The sequence below is a fragment of the Erithacus rubecula genome (genome assembly GCF_903797595.1).
Source record: "Erithacus rubecula genome assembly, chromosome: 5".
NCBI lineage: Eukaryota > Metazoa > Chordata > Aves > Passeriformes > Muscicapidae > Erithacus > Erithacus rubecula.
Window position 1 is genome coordinate 42003481 of NC_136687.1, and position 15611 is coordinate 42019091.

At 38.6% G+C, this 15611-nt stretch overlaps 1 protein-coding gene across 5 annotated transcripts in view; it reads left to right on the top strand.

The window, feature by feature from the left end:
* The window catches only part of GATB (glutamyl-tRNA amidotransferase subunit B), a 42025-nt gene that overhangs the window by 14832 nt on the left and 11582 nt on the right, over positions 1-15611 (top strand). For all 5 annotated transcript variants that reach the window (XR_013774216.1, XR_013774217.1, XM_079305441.1 and 2 more), the window contains exons 3-9: positions 238-351; positions 3374-3572; positions 4584-4706; positions 7480-7593; positions 8693-8777; positions 9133-9177; positions 11714-11903. Coding sequence is in view for 3 of the 5 variants with exons in the window: in XM_079305441.1 (XP_079161567.1) it covers positions 238-351; positions 3374-3572; positions 4584-4706; positions 7480-7593; positions 8693-8777; positions 9133-9177; positions 11714-11903 (870 nt within the window). In the remaining 2 variants the exon portion in view is untranslated. The remainder of the gene's footprint in view (positions 1-237; positions 352-3373; positions 3573-4583; positions 4707-7479; positions 7594-8692; positions 8778-9132; positions 9178-11713; positions 11904-15611) is intronic.

A 15611-nucleotide genomic window follows, 5' to 3' on the forward strand; every position in this document is an offset into this window, starting at 1 on the left:
ACCTCCATATGTGGTATGACAAAATGACCGAATAGCTTGTTTTTTCATCTTAAAGCTTTGCAGATCTAAGCTACCACAACTTTAATGATGAATAAGAACTACCCACACAAAGAAAGAGATCTAATGGTGACTGAAGGCAAGTGAAATTGAATATATGCTCCTTAAAAGGCAGTGTGTGGGAGACACATTTGTAACATACTGAGTATCTGAGCAAAACCATGTGTCATATTTCTTTAGGTTCTCAATAGGAGATGTGTAGAAGCAGCAGTGATGACAGGCCTGGCTCTCAACTGCCACATAAACAAGAAGTCCTTGTTTGACAGAAAACACTACTTCTATGCAGATCTGCCTGTAAGTACGCGGTATGGCTGGTCCTTCCTGGGCTGTAAGAAAGGACAAGGCTGGAATACAGATGGCAGTAGGGGAGGAATGCAGAGATGCTTTTTCTGTTTTCAGTCAGTGCTCTGCTCACCCCAACAGGATGTTGCACTGTGCCCTGATGGAATAGGCAGCTGTGCCCTGGTGCTCACTGATTGAATATGGTTGCTCTGATTCCTGATTCCTTGCTTAGCTGCGCAATTCCAGTAACCTAATGTAATTGAATTGGAGCTGGGGACAGCCTTGTCCCTTAAGTTGTCCATTCCTGGTGTTTTGTACTAATTGTCTGTTAGGGTAAAAGCAATCTAAGAAAAGTCCTTCATTAAAAGTGAATGTATAGCTAACACAGGCTCCAGTGGAATAAACACAGTAATGTCTTTTTTGTATGTGCTTTGGGACTTAAAAATATTTAATTTTGCTTCAAAACTTTCCCAGTAATGATTCCAATAAATAAAAAACCAAAACAAATGAGAAATTGAGTCTTTGCAGTGTCGTTTTTTGGTAGATTTCATATTGTGTAGAAGGTACCACTGGAATCATTGTGTTTTGCTGCATTTCATATGGGTGTAGAAATATTGAAATAATTTAAGAACCTGACTTCTGTCCTTACAACAAGATGCAGCAGTGTTTGAGCCTTCTTTATTCTCTAATGATGTTAAACCTTTCTAACTTATTTTTGTGTGAGTTTATTTGTACTGAATGTTCAGTTTGACACTAATCTGTCAAAGGAAGGAAGCTATTTTTAGTTTCTGTGGTTTTGGGATGTAGATTTGATGACATTAAAATAAAAATATATGGGTTTGTTTATTGGGAAAGATCAGGCATGTTACCTTATCTTCTCTTTAGGTGAGGAGTCTCAGACATCCAGAGAAGCAGAGTGGCATACCTCTCAGGTCCCAGATGAATCTGAGGAGATTCATCTGAGTAGAGGTGCTGTATTATTAATCAAATTACTTTCTTTCCCACTGTTGTTCAGGCATTGGAAATGTTTTGAAGTTACACAAACTATTTTCAAATGCAATTGCTTCCCACCTTAGGAAGAGAATTTTATTATAATTGTCCACTGGAGACCTGTATCTCAGAAGAGATTTCTGTTTTTTCTTCTAGGTTGGGAATTTGTGGGTTTTCTGTGGAGTCACTATCATTTTGATTTGGTTTCTGGGTATAAATTTACAAATACTTGTTAGCCATTAAGAGGCCTTTTTATTGGGAGCTGTGCAATGACCTGCTGGGAATGTGAAAAGCAAACGTAGCAGTTTGAATTGCCAATACTTTTTTTTAAACATGTAGAACTGTCTTAAAGCCCATTTCAAGACCTGAAGGGGAAAAAGGTGAATTAGAGGAAAATAACTATCAAAATTCCTTTACACATCATGAAGAAACATCAAAAACATCACAGACAAATTGTTGGCAGTTTACCTTTAGTGTTTACTTGAATAAACTGAAATCCCTCTCATATTCTTGTGATATGGGTGAATGTTGTTCTGGGAGAGAATCCACATCCAAGAGAACAGTTGAGGTGGAAGAAACTGTAGAACTCTGCAGACATAAATTACAGGATCTTCCATAAGCATGGAGATTTGGTCTGAGAGATGCGGACACATTTTATTAGCTTGAAACATGTAATTCGACTTCTACAGTTTAAGCACTGACAATAAACTGCCTGACCTGCATTTCATAGTGAACAGTCTAGTCAGGAACCCTGTAATATGATGCAGAGTTTAGGCTAATGAGCTGAATAGAACAGATAAATCCTGTTCTTAGGGTAATTTAACAATGGGATTATTATTATTCCTGAAAACAAGGGTTTGGATGGGAAATGGGATTCATATTATTTATTCTCACTCAATATTTCAGGCTTTAAAAAAATCATGTTAATGAGAACTTCTAGGAGATGAGAAGAGCCTGTGATTAGCATAGGCTGCAGAGAGTCAGTTATTTTATTTTTCTTACAGTGACTATGTCTAGGAGGTCATTCACTGCATATATAAATTGGGGTGTTGACAGTGACAGACCACTGTTCTCCATTTCAGTGCCCTGGAATTCACCATGTCTACGTTTTAGAGTAAGCTCATTGTCCCTGCAAAATATGGAAATACTCCTCCCAAATAATTTCTGTCTGGCAGACTTCTAAAAAATTTTAACCACTAGTGCCATAGGCAGGCGAGGAAAGAGGAAGCAAAGGGGACCCCACCTCAGCTGTCATTGATTCACTTCTCTATTTTTATATCATTGCAGTTATTCTAATACCTTGTCACTGGCAGCCACTGTTTCGACCAGCAGTTTTCCCCTTTGAGTGGAATCCCAGGCATGAGATGGCATTTATTAGCCGTATGTGGGATTTCAATGTCTTATCATTTAAATTGCTACATTAATGAAATAGAGCTTTCTCATTTTCTTGATTTCCACTCTTCCACCCTTCCCTCTCCTCTCCTACAATGAGTACAATTTGGAAAAGACAGAGGGGGATATGCAGCCTGTTGGAAGGATGAGTGATAGTCCCAGTCTGGGGACTGGCTTCAAACAAGATGTAATATGATCATGGGACCACAGGTGTGGAAGAACTTCCTTCAGTCCATTTCCTGCTCCAGGGCAGTATTGGAGATGTCTCTCATCCTTGGCAAGAGATTGTGCGGTTGATTATTGCTTATTTCAGCATTAGTATGGTGTTGTGTATTTGTCTGTATTGAGGAGTACTACATTTTTTTATTTATATTTGTTTTTCTATTTATAAAATATTTATATTTATAATTTTTTTCCAGACTTATAGCTTTTTACCATTACATTGAATTCTAGGCTCATCTTCTAGCTTGCTTCCTTTCCATCTGAGCAAAATAATTTTGAATTTACACGTGTATGTATTCTCTCCTCTTATATAGGTCACTATGAAAGATGTTGCATTTTCAGTTTTGTTCTTAGTCAATTATATTTGCACTTGATCTGCTTTCTGAAAAGTGAATATTTCAGTTGCATATAAAGCTAATTTTGTTGGCAGGCTGGCTATCAAATCACTCAACAAAGAGTTCCTATTGCAGTGAATGGAAGTCTGTCATACAGTCTCTGCATAGACAACAAGATGAGCCAGATGGTGACCAAAACTGTAAGGATTAAACAAATTCAGTTGGAACAAGACAGTGGAAAAAGTCTCCATGATGACACAAGGAGCCAAACCCTTGTGGACTTGAATAGGGCTGGTAGGCTTGGATTATTTTAATATTTTTCTCCTTCTTTTGGGTTAGGATTGGTCTTTAAATGTAAATAGATGACAGGAAGCAGGCAAAAAAATCAGCTTTATGGCTCTCTGCTTGAAAAAATAAGTCATGAAAATGACTGTCACACTTGAAACAGATGAATATTTGATTTTTTTAATGGCAAGTAAACCTTTCCCATTTGCTGTTGGTTGATGGCAATTGTCAGTAGCAAGTTACAAATCCCTTGGCTCCAGTTTGCTCAAAACTGTGTCAGTCACATAGACCCATTCAGCTATTTAAGCTCTGCACTGTATACGTTACTAAAAAAAGTAAAATATAACAGATCTAGTGAATCAAGTTTGTGTATAGAGAGAGCAGCTGTTGGAACCTGTTGGTGTATAACTCAGACATTTCTTTTAATTACTAGCTTTGAATAAATGTAGATTTTTTTCTTTTAACTTGGAAATTGTAAATGAAGTGATCCAAAGGAGTGGACAACATTGGCAGCAACACATGGGCAGCAACCTGGCTGGCCTAGCCTAACTGGGGTGAAGTACTCTGGTGTCCATTGAAGCTGAGGGCTGTGGCTGCTCAGATTCCTTGAAAACTAAGTCCTGAAGCTGAAAACTAGAGTAAATTTGTTTGCAGGTCTACCTGCTCCAAAATTAGTTTAAGATAAATAAATTTGCATCTAGAACCCAATTGGCTTTAAATGAGAGTTCTTCTAGAGAAAAGCAGAGGAGAAATGGGTCCTTCTGATCTGTATGTCATCAAAGGGTGGAGGGTTGTCTGCAGTTTGTCTGTTACTTTAAAAAAATAGCAGGAAAAGTTTTTTATAGCTTTTTATCTGCATCTAGATCCATTGTGACAGTTACTAAATAATACATGGGGGTTTATGTATTTTTATTACTATTTTTTAAGAAGCCCAAGTTCTTTCATATGTTAGCCAGTTGCACTCCTATATGCCAAGATCAAAAGCTATTGCTGAAAATCTCCCATCTCTTTCCCATATAGGAGTTGGTCTCATGGAGCTTGTCATGGAGCCTGATATGTGCTGTGGGGAAGAAGCAGCTGCAGCAGTCAGAGAGCTTCAGCTCATTCTGCAGACACTTGGGAGCAGCCAGGCAGTCATGGCAGGTACTGAAGGGAGAAAGGCATGTTCCCTTGTCACCAGTAATTCTCTGCATTTGCAGGAGTTTTGCAGCTTCTGGTTATTTTGCTCTGTGATTGCTTATAATGCATAGACCTTTCTAGCTGTTGTTTTTACAGTCCTCAGAGTCTAATGTCTGCCATGCTTATAGGCTTGCCTTTTTCTGCAGACGTTTTGCTGTGCTAGATGTTACCTTTCCTCACACAATAATTTTACAGAATAAAGCTAGGCAAGAAGAAATGTCCCCAGGGCTCTTGTGGTGCTTCTCCCTGTTTCTCTCTTATCTTGCTTGCCACAGCACTGCAGCACAGAAGATCTGTAGCAAGGATTAATTATGGGGTATGGAAGGACAAAAGGATAAAGTAGTGGGAACATGGATCATCTTCTAAGTGTCAGGTCTTGGCTAGTCATAAAGTTGATGTAGGCATGGTCATGGATGAGATGGAGTAAACAACAGCATGTACAGAAATAGTTGCTGGGGTTAATTTTAGCCAAAATTACCTATCTTTCTGAGACCACTTCCTTTTGCAGGGAACATTGCTTCTGGCACCAGCGCTTTCTGTAATTTTAAGGCCCCAATTTTCACAATAGGTGATGTGCAGAAGCATGGCCTGCATTCAGCCTCCTAACTGGTGATTCTGTCTCATTAATTGTAAGATTTAGATCATGCCATTTTTCCTCAGTCTTAATGTTACCAAAATTTACAATCAGTGTATGATTACAGGTAGTATATAGCAGACATCTGCCTAAGAATTTAAAAGAATTTATCCCTTCCACATATATCCACAATTAGCAGCTGCTTATTAAAATTCACAGTGTAAGCTATATTTTTGCATGTGACAGTTGGCCTCACTGTTTGGCAACAAATTCAGTCCATTATACAAGTGGATGTCTCCTGGAAAACTGAGTCAGAATGGTCCATGCATCACACAAAAAATGGGATCCAGTAAATGTTGGTTACTGATGCAAGTTTAATTTAATGTAGCAGGAAATAGTAATAGCTAGACGTTATCTATTTCTCTGAATCTTTTCTCACACAAGTATTCCACCTGTCAAATAAAGCACGGTTGTCAGTATTAAGCAGCCGGTTTGGATGCTCCTTCAAGTGCCTTCATGGGCATACACATATACAATCATTTTTCACTTGCGAATTTGGCTCAAAGACTGCTATTGGAATTGCATGGTGATCTCTTTTATTGCAGTGAAATTTCTGACTTTATATGAGAATCCCAGTATTGGCTTTTTCTTCCCAGATAGTTAGCTACAAAAGTAGCTAACTGTTTTTTTTTCTTTCTAAGTGAAGGTTTTAGGGGCTTTAGCATGTACAGTGAAGACATGCCCAGTTTAATCAGATGTTACTTCATTAACAACAAACAGATTAAAAGATGCTTTTATTGTAAAGTGGAAGAAAAGTAAGCTGGGCTTAATGAAAAAAAGCCCTTTTTTGTCTGTTTGTTTGTTTGTCTTTTAGGAATTTTTGCAGTCTGGGTCTTTTGCATATGCCTGATGAAATTCATTGTCTGGTCAAACTGACACCTGCATCCAAGTAGAAACAGGTTACATCTCAAATGAAGCAAGGGCAGGACACGACTACTCCTCATTTGGAACAAGTTTCAGCCCAAAGAGAGAGCACATGCAAAACACTTCCTTTGGAAGAGATTTTGGGTCATTCCAGCATCTTTGTGTCATTTGCATGTCTGTCAAGGCTCTGTAAAGGCAGGAAATTAGTGTACTGTCATCCAGCCTGCTTTTACAAATTGTACCAAGGCCACTCGAGTCAGTTTAAATCTATTGACCAGAATGGGTTCTGAAGATGTAGTGTCGTCACAGTTCTAACTCTGAGCCATTTTGCACTTCCATTTGTAATTCTATAATATTATCATGCATCCAATCAATAGGCATTTGGGTTTTTTTGTCTGCATTTAAAATTTAAAATAGAATTTAAAAAAAACCACAGGAAAATAATGTTTCTTAACATTCCAGGATGTAATACAACCTCTCCTGTTTGTGTATTCCCAGCAGCTGATAACTGTGGCAAGCTTTTCTTCTTGGAAGAGATGTCTTTAGAGGGACAATACTTAGAAAGATACAATTTGGATTTCCTTGTGGTTGAGTCATTAAAATTTTTTAAGGACATCAGTCTGTGCATGATACTTTTATATAAAAATTTGTACCGTTTTTGGCAGCCAGGGACAATTGAGAGGGTAAGATTGCAGTTTCCTGAAGGAGAAGGAAAAATTACAAAAAAATCCACTGCTTCTCACATTTTGTCCTTGAGCTGTAATTTCCAAGAGCATCTTAGTAAATCTGTTCAATGTAACCTTCAGTTCTTGTGTTTCATGCTAGGATGGTATATATCCATCAAATTGTAATTTCAAAAGGTATTTTTGTGCTGCTTTGAGAGGAACGGAAGCTCACAATCTGCTATTTGCTTGTCTAATTCTGCCCTTTATTTAAGTGCTGTGAATCAGATGCTCTTTTCACTGTATGGCTTAGAGGATCTGTGCTGCACTGCACCATGCAGTTTTCCGAGAGGAATTATGAGCAATAATTTAAAACTATTTTGAATGATTCAAGGCAGTGCCTTGAGATGGAATCACAAACAGAAAGCTATGATGAAATGGTTGTTAGTCCTTTCTGAACATAGAGAAGTCTGCTGTTAAAGTTCTGCACATAACATGCAGTTTATAAATGCATGCCAAGATTTTTAACTCTAGTGTACAGGGCAGACTGTTCTCGTAATAAAATTTCTTTTTACAGAGGGTCAGCTGAGAGTGGATGCCAATGTTTCTGTGCATCACCCTGGTGAGCCTTATGGAGTGAGGACTGAAGTGAAGAATATCAATAGCATACGATTTCTGGCAAAAGCAATAGGTATACGGTGGTTGCTTCATTACAAGAGCATTGTAGGTATTTTATGTAGTCTGAGATGTAATTTATCAGGCTTCTGAGTGCAGTAATTGGCTTTAAATGCCCTGACAAGCTTCACCTGGGTCTCTTCCATGTGCCTTGCCCGTGGGTATAGGAGTCCCATTTAGGCTTAGGCTGGGGCTTTCAGACCTTGCCTGGGTGGCTGTGTTACAGGTGTGTCAGTTTGCAGTCCTGTGTCCTGAAGGACCTTGGACCTGTTCTGTAGTCTTTTTCCCAGTCCTGTGTCAGGACTTAGCTCCTTCTGCTTCTCCCTGAGCTCCCTGAAAGGGAGCTGGACTGAGCTCATCCCCTCACTTCAGCAGAGGACTCTGTTACTAGCACCTGCCCCTTCTCACATTGTTCAGACTATGGGGACTGCATCAGACAATGAGGGCATGGCCTGGGCTCTGGTCACCCTTCACTCCTGGCTTATCCCTCTTTATGGAGCAGTCCCACTCTTGCTGCTCCCTGACGGAATAAATCTTAGTATGGGATACTTTGGGAAAAGCAGGCATGTTAGTCTGCAGGTTTTTTGCAGTAAAACCTCTCTCTGCAAGAATGAAGCAGGTGGTTCAGTGCCTAGCATGTACTAAAATAACAGTACAATGGTAGCAAGCAGTGGTTTTGTGCCCTCCAGTGGAAATGCTTGCTTTCCAATGAGTATGGTGTGTGATGTGTGTGATGCGTGTGAAGTTCAGATGCAGCTTAGGTATGAGGGGGAAAAAAAAATTGATTATTACATCTCCAAAAGAAAACTGAACTGGGTGACTGCAAGGTCACCATAAATGTGTGACCAGACTACAGTGCTTGGGAGAAAATAGTTTCCATTTAAAGGAAATGAAAGCAGATGAGAAAAACACACAAAGAAAGAAACAGTGCTGGAGAGACAGACAGCAACTGATAATTCTGCCCGTAGCTACTACTGTTGATTTCATTAAGCTTAAAACACCTAAGTCTTCCATTGTAGTGTAGCAATGAAAAATGAAATAGTGGAGTGCACTAAAGCTAATAAAGTGTAGTCTAACAAGCATACTCTTTTTTATTTTTTTTAAATTACTGTCAGACTATGAAATACAGAGGCAAATTCAAGAACTTGGAAATGGAGGGACAATTTTGAATGAAACAAGAGCCTTTGATTCCAAGCTTGGGTGAGTTTTTGTTTTGGAGGAACATAAGAATAACTGCTTTAGAGTGCCCACATATACCTAATGACATGATCAGAAGCCATAATATAGTGTTGCTCAACTTCTGTCTTCTGAACCTATTGTTCACAAGTATAGTCTCCTCATAGGGAGTAATTTAACACTGAGGCTTTTTCACAACAGGTTGTGTGCTGCATCAAGCAGTGCCTGTGAAAATGACTGCCCTCTTACATTTACTCTTTGAAGTGGTTTTAAGAGGATCTCCTAATCTTCACAAGGCAGAGGTTTTGACTTGTGGTTTTACCATAAAACTAATTCTGTGATGTATCTCTTACCATATCTTGTTTTGTTTTTATTTCAGGTGCACAATACCAATGAGAGACAAAGAAGGAAAACAGGATTATCGGTATTTCTTTAACAGACTTGACATTTCATGAACTGAGAATTTATTAAATCTGAAGTGTAGTCAGTGTAATAGGGAGGTAGTGTTAGTCAGTAGAGTGAATATGTGTTGTAAGTTTACCTTCCACTGGAAGGGACAGAGACCTATCATAATCATTGCTAGTCTGACCAGTTTGGATTTGGATTTGTGTCTCATTTCTGGTAAAACCCCTGGACCTTTCCCAAAGACTCAGCTAGGATTACTTCAGCTCAACGTGGGAAAATTGAAGGTTTACTATATGGCCAGTGTAAGCATATTCTTAAGAATGCTTGACATAAAACATCAAAATATTCTGAGTTCAGCATTGCACATGCTTTAAGTAAATAGAGAGGGAAATTATTTTCAGCTACCAGGCCCTGCCTCTCCATGCTTAGATTCTGTGATCACCGATCACAAACACTGTTTGAAAATCCTAGCTGCTACTGAAAGATGTCAGCATTTCATGGGCAGATTTCTACCTTGAAGTTCTTTGTAGAGTAATGAAGGTATTACCTTGCTAAGTACTTTGCCTTTCATAAGTGTGAGATGACAATCACTGAACCATAAAGTCACCCAGGAAGGATTTAGCTGTAGGGATGAGGGACAAGGCATGAGTCCTGTTGGAAAGCACTGCTGCTGAGAACAAGTTCTGAGGCAACACTGCAAGGTATCTGCTCTGCTGCTTAGGGCCATTATAGTGCCAATCCTCCCAGTAGTTCCCTAGCTTTGTATATGTCCTGGTTTGAAAGACAGGTGTCTGCTAAGAAAGGCTGGAGCTGCTCTTTGAAATGGAGAATGTAAACCCCCTTCCTCCCAATTACTATTATAATTTTGAAATTAAGGAGCTCTCGGGCAAAGATACAAGAATAGGAATAACAGTTCTTTACTAGGAAAATTAAAATAGAAATACAGTATTACAAAGAGGAAACCCAAAACACTGACAGAGTCAAAATGCAACCTGACACCCTGTCAGTCAGGGTGTTGGTAGCAGTCCAAGTAAATGGTGGCTGCAGTCCTCCTGCAGTGTCAGATGTGGTTTAGTTGAAGCAGTGGTCCTATAGAAAGGTGCAGTTTTCCTCCAAAGGTCCAGAGATGATGTGGAAGGGTCCGGTGTTCCTCTAGAATCCAGTGGAAAGGTGGATAACTTGCTGTTCAAAATCTCAGTTTTTCATCTAGGTAGGAAATGCTTGGCTCCTCCTCCTGGCTGGAGCATCTCACAATGGGATTATGTCATTTTATTAGTCTTGCAGTGGACCTTGATGGCCCATTAACAGATTATAACTTCTTGGAGGGAGTATAAATTGTGGAAAATATAAAAATGACTGCCCCACCTGATTTTAACAGATGCCCTGTTAGCAGAGAATATCTGCCCCAGAGATAAGAATCACTGCCCCACCTGGTTTCAACAAATGGTGATAGAATACATACTTTAGGTCACATCACATTGCAACCTAAGACAGCACCCCAGAGAGCTTTCTGTTACTCCCAGAGTTCACTAATCTTGCTACAGTAGAGCTACGATTTTGAAAATATCCCAAAAACGATGAATTTAAATCTGCTTTTTATATTTTATTTTTGTAGAAATGCAGGATTTATCATTTTGTGAATTCCTTCTTATAGTAGGGGCAGGCATGAGGCTTATTTTAAAAGACTAACTAGAAAAAATACAAAAGAAGATTCATTAAAACCTAGACAAAACTGATAAGTCTAAAATATTTTTAAAAAACACCTTAAAGATTATTACTAGTACTAAGATTATGAACAGCATTGAATTGTAAACTGTGAATATGTTTTTTAGGGCTTTTTGTAACTTAGTGCTGTCCATTATACATTAAAATCTATGTTTAGGCAGATTTTAAATTGAAGTCATTATAGCCCAATGCCCTTCATTCGAGTGGTTTTGAAGCCCTCATTTCATCATGCAAGAGTAAAGTTTCTGCTTCAGTCATGGTTATTTGAATCATTTGAATTGGTTTTCTCTTTAAAGGTGCCTTTTGTTTTGTGATATCACCCTGCTGAGTACAGTAACCTTGCTTTTAGCACAGCATGAGATTTCATCAATATTTTTGCAGTTTTGCTGGAAAAAGGTTACAACCTGGCCAGATCACTCCTGGCAGTTGGTTGTCAATCCAAGTTATTTCCTGCCAGCCCACTTCCATTTTTGTCCAGGTCTGTAATTCATGGTTAATGCCAAAAAGAGTGGGCTGTTTCCATGTCTTTTACTGGTGATATTTGGACTTTTTATTACTATTTTTGGAGCAGAAGTGTTTGAATTATGTATTATGGACTCTTTAACAATTGGTGGAAAATTCCTAAAGAAAAAGAAATAGAAGTTTTGTAAGTTTGGGGCCTGATCTCTTTCTATAGTGATATACCAAGTCATTAATTTTTAATATTTTGTTTCGTTGAAAGGGTGATACAACTTTCAGGGAAGTATAAACTCGTGATATAAAATTTATTCCTTGCTGTTTAGCTTCTGAGTGAAAATAATTATAAAGGAGTTTTTCTTCTTTTTCACTAGGTTCATGCCAGAGCCAAACCTTCCCCCATTGATTCTGTATGATGCAAAATCTTTGCCAGCTAATATGAACCATCAACAAGTGATAAATATTGATTGGATTCACGAGAGACTTCCTGACCTCCCCAGTGTGAAGAGAGAAAAGCTTGTTGAACAGTATGGGATTCTTCCTGAACACAGCTTCACCTTATTGGTAGGTCTATAGATTAAGTTCTAAAATAAGCCTAGAAACTTCTAAAGTTGCATGGTTCTTGAAAATATTTACAGACATCATATTAACCAGCTGTCAGTCCTTATGAATATTCTAACTTGGAAGTGTGTCCAATGCATACTTCTTACCATGGAGCCATGTACATAGAATGGTAGAAAAAATGAACCAAGCACAGTGTGCCAAGAAGTGTTTCTCACAGAAGTGCAGTCAAATGCTAAGACATTGATGTACCCCTGACTGGCTGCAACAAATGTGCAGCTTCTGCATACAGACCCTTGTCTACAAGTGTCTGCTCTTCAGCTCTGGGCCTGCTGCAAGGCTGGGCACATTAACCGTATTTAAGGAACATGAATCAAAATCCAAAGTCTAAATCTTTTACCTTCATGTGCTCCTTGACCTACCTGCTGCATTATTGGAAGCATTCCCCCTCTTTCCCCCCACATTTATTTCTAGGGAAATGTAGCAAATGGTTGCACAGTATGAACTTTAACCTCATAGTGCATTTTATCAGGAATAGGTTCAGAAGAGAGGATGAGAAAGGAAACAAGGTGGCAAATACAGCTGTAAATACTGAAGTGAGAGTAAAATATCTTAACTCCCAAAATTATTCTAAAGGAATATGAACTTCTTAAATGCAAGCTGTCATCTCACTTTGCCAGTGGTAACTCTGGGGAGGGAGTTCATATACTCAATCTAGATTAGACATTTCACATACCCAGCTAAGCTAGGAGAATGTCTTGCTTTGGTTACCACTGTTGTCGGTGGAGACAGAAGGAAAAGGGTTTTTACAAAGTGAGATTCAGAGCATAACTGTAAGTATTTTAAATTGTCCTCTGGAGGAGATCCTTTATTTTGACTATAAATCAAGGGAAAGCAGTGCACATAACTACCTCATATCTCTTCTTTGTATATCTGTAATTTAATACACTTGTACGGAAGCTGATTCTACAGGAAGAAAATGAATCTGTGTTCTGAGGAAAGCTGTTAGGAAAACTGCTTTTGTGCTTCTGTGCCATTTTAGTGAGTTGGCAGACTTTTTGGTGGGCAGGTGAATCATAATTCTTATCAAAGTTACAAGACTACAGTCATAGTATTGACAGGTGTCAGCAGTTTCTTACCTTTCTATTTAATTGTATAAGCTGCAAAATATGATTTTGCAGCCAGTATTCCTGTCCATGCATGCATTTTTGTGCATATTTCTAACATATTAAAATAAACAAGAGTAGAAAGGCTAGACAGCTCCTGCATCCTTTTTTTCTTATTTTTTCCAATTCTTCCTCTCTTTAGTTGATTCTACCAGCTGCTAAGTACTATAGCTGTTTGCCGATTTTCCAAGCCAATAGTACAGGGAGGAGATTAGGAAAAGCAAAAGTAAGACTCGTGATTTGAAAGAAACACTTAAGGAACAGAGTAGGGGAAAACTTAAAAAAGATGCAAATAGAATCATTCATCACTTCCACAAGAAGACTGATGTGGTGCCAGTCTGGAGCTAATGATACTTTGTGCATCCCCAAAATGTCCTTCCCTTAGTTTTTCTTCTTGATCAGGGCATGGAATATAACCAGTTTGGGTTGGCTGCACCTGGCTTTGTGGTCATCCTTGGCCTATTTGCTGTCGGGGACAGAGTGGAGAAAGAAAGTGCTATTCAGAAGTAGCCAACACATTTCTGTGTTGTCAGCATTGTTGTGGCCACAAATCCAAACCACGGCACCCTTTTTAGAACTCAAACTTCATGGCAACCACACCCAGGGCACCCACTCCTTTCACTTGGCATCAACCCACCTTTTGTATATATCAAGTTGCTGGTATGGATGGCTTCTGTCATCTCTGCCATCTAGTCCTATGTATTTGCCTCATCAACTTCCCTTTCTTTCAGCTGTTCTCTGAAATCCTTTATTGCCTTTGCTTTTCCCCTTTTCCTTTTTTTTTTTTTTTTTTTTTTTTTTTGCAATGTAAGACAATTAATGCGCTCCAAGCTGAAATTTGGGTTTCAGTTTGTAATAAGCTAATACATTCATCTGAATGCATAAAGCGAGCATGTTCTTCATTATGTGTCTCCTTTTATTGAGTGTTTGAATGTCAGCCTGCCCACTTCCCACCAGAGCTGTTTGCCTGTGCACTGGGATACCCATTAACCTTAATTCACTGGGAAGTGTCATGTCTGCTGCTGCATTCAGCTTGCATCAAAGGCTGCACATGATTGCTGGTAGGGCCAGATGCACACATCTAATGAGCATGCTTTCAGGTTAGAGTGCCCAGGAGTGCTCATTAAATAAATGGCAGTAGTAGAGAAATGGCTCTAAAGTGCAAAGGCTGTTCTGCACCAACTTGATAGAGCAAGTATTTTGTGCTGAAGCTACAGTCAAACATACATACTTCCAGCATGCATGATAGCTCCTGAGCTTGTTTCCAGAGCTTTGTCCTCATACATAGGAGCTGCCTGTACATACTGTGGTGTTGAGAAACTGAGATTCTTCCTTTGCCTATTTACAGAATATACTGAAAGGGAAGAAGTACCCTATTAATATCTTCATATCTGAAATGCTCTAAGTGTAAACAGTGTCATTTTTGGAAGTTTCATATGAATTGCAGAAATAAATGGTGTTTCTGATTTTTCTTTGCGCAGAGCTATTCTTACTTATAAGGATATAATTCTTTGAGCCATGTAGACTCCATGGTATTTGTGTACTCATTTTCTTAATTTCTACTTTGCTCCATAAACTGGTAAGCTGGCAAGTATATCAGTCAAGAAGGATCTCTGACTACTTTGCCAGTTATGGTATTACAGTATTTTCATCTTGCTAGCTATTGAGTAAAAATATAAGATATATTGGCATAGACATTAATGTATTAATGCAGACATTAATGTATTAATGTGTTAATGCAACACTTCATTTTCAAAATGCATGCTGAGGTCCAGGGAGGTCCAACCAGAAAATACACAGATTGCCACAGTACAGTATGAGAAAAACCAGTCTGATGACTTCCTTTATCCTGTGAAGTCAATCTTCCTGTGCATCTACTGTTCCTCTGCTTACTCAGATAAAAGTGGCAGTTCCACTTGGGCCGATTGCCCTGTGGAACAATCACATTGGTGACTCCTTCAAACAGTCATAAGTGGATTGCTGGAGGAATTGATTTTGACCATTTTGTTTTATGCCATGCCATTTTCATACATGTTAGTGTGTAGGTGAACTTAAATAATTTTACAAGAAGCTTTAGGAAAAAGTTTGACCTTTCTTTGGCTGATTTGCTTGTCTAATGGATGTTCTGGATTTTTTTCCCCTGACAGTCTTGTACAATTTTGCAGCAGTTGTTACCTCACAATTGGTCATTGTAGTAGCTGTGATGGTGCAAATGGGAATAACAAAGCAGCAAATGACATTTTATTTGTGAACATGGAAGCAGTTTTCTTATTTAGTTTTTTGGGAAACATTACTGGTCTTTGAAAGAATAAGTTTGCTTTACAGTCCCAATGTCCCTAAAGATTGTTCTCATGGTATTCTGTAAAATAAAGTATGGTTTTAAACTTGTTTAAAAGGTACCTGAGATCACTACACCGCTTAGGTTTTTTGCATCTCAGTGTTATGAAATGAACCATGTTTAAGAAAGAAATTCGCATCTGATTGAAATATTGGTTTGTCAGGTTTCATGTCAGTGAGACTCACCTGAATAAATTACAGCATATTT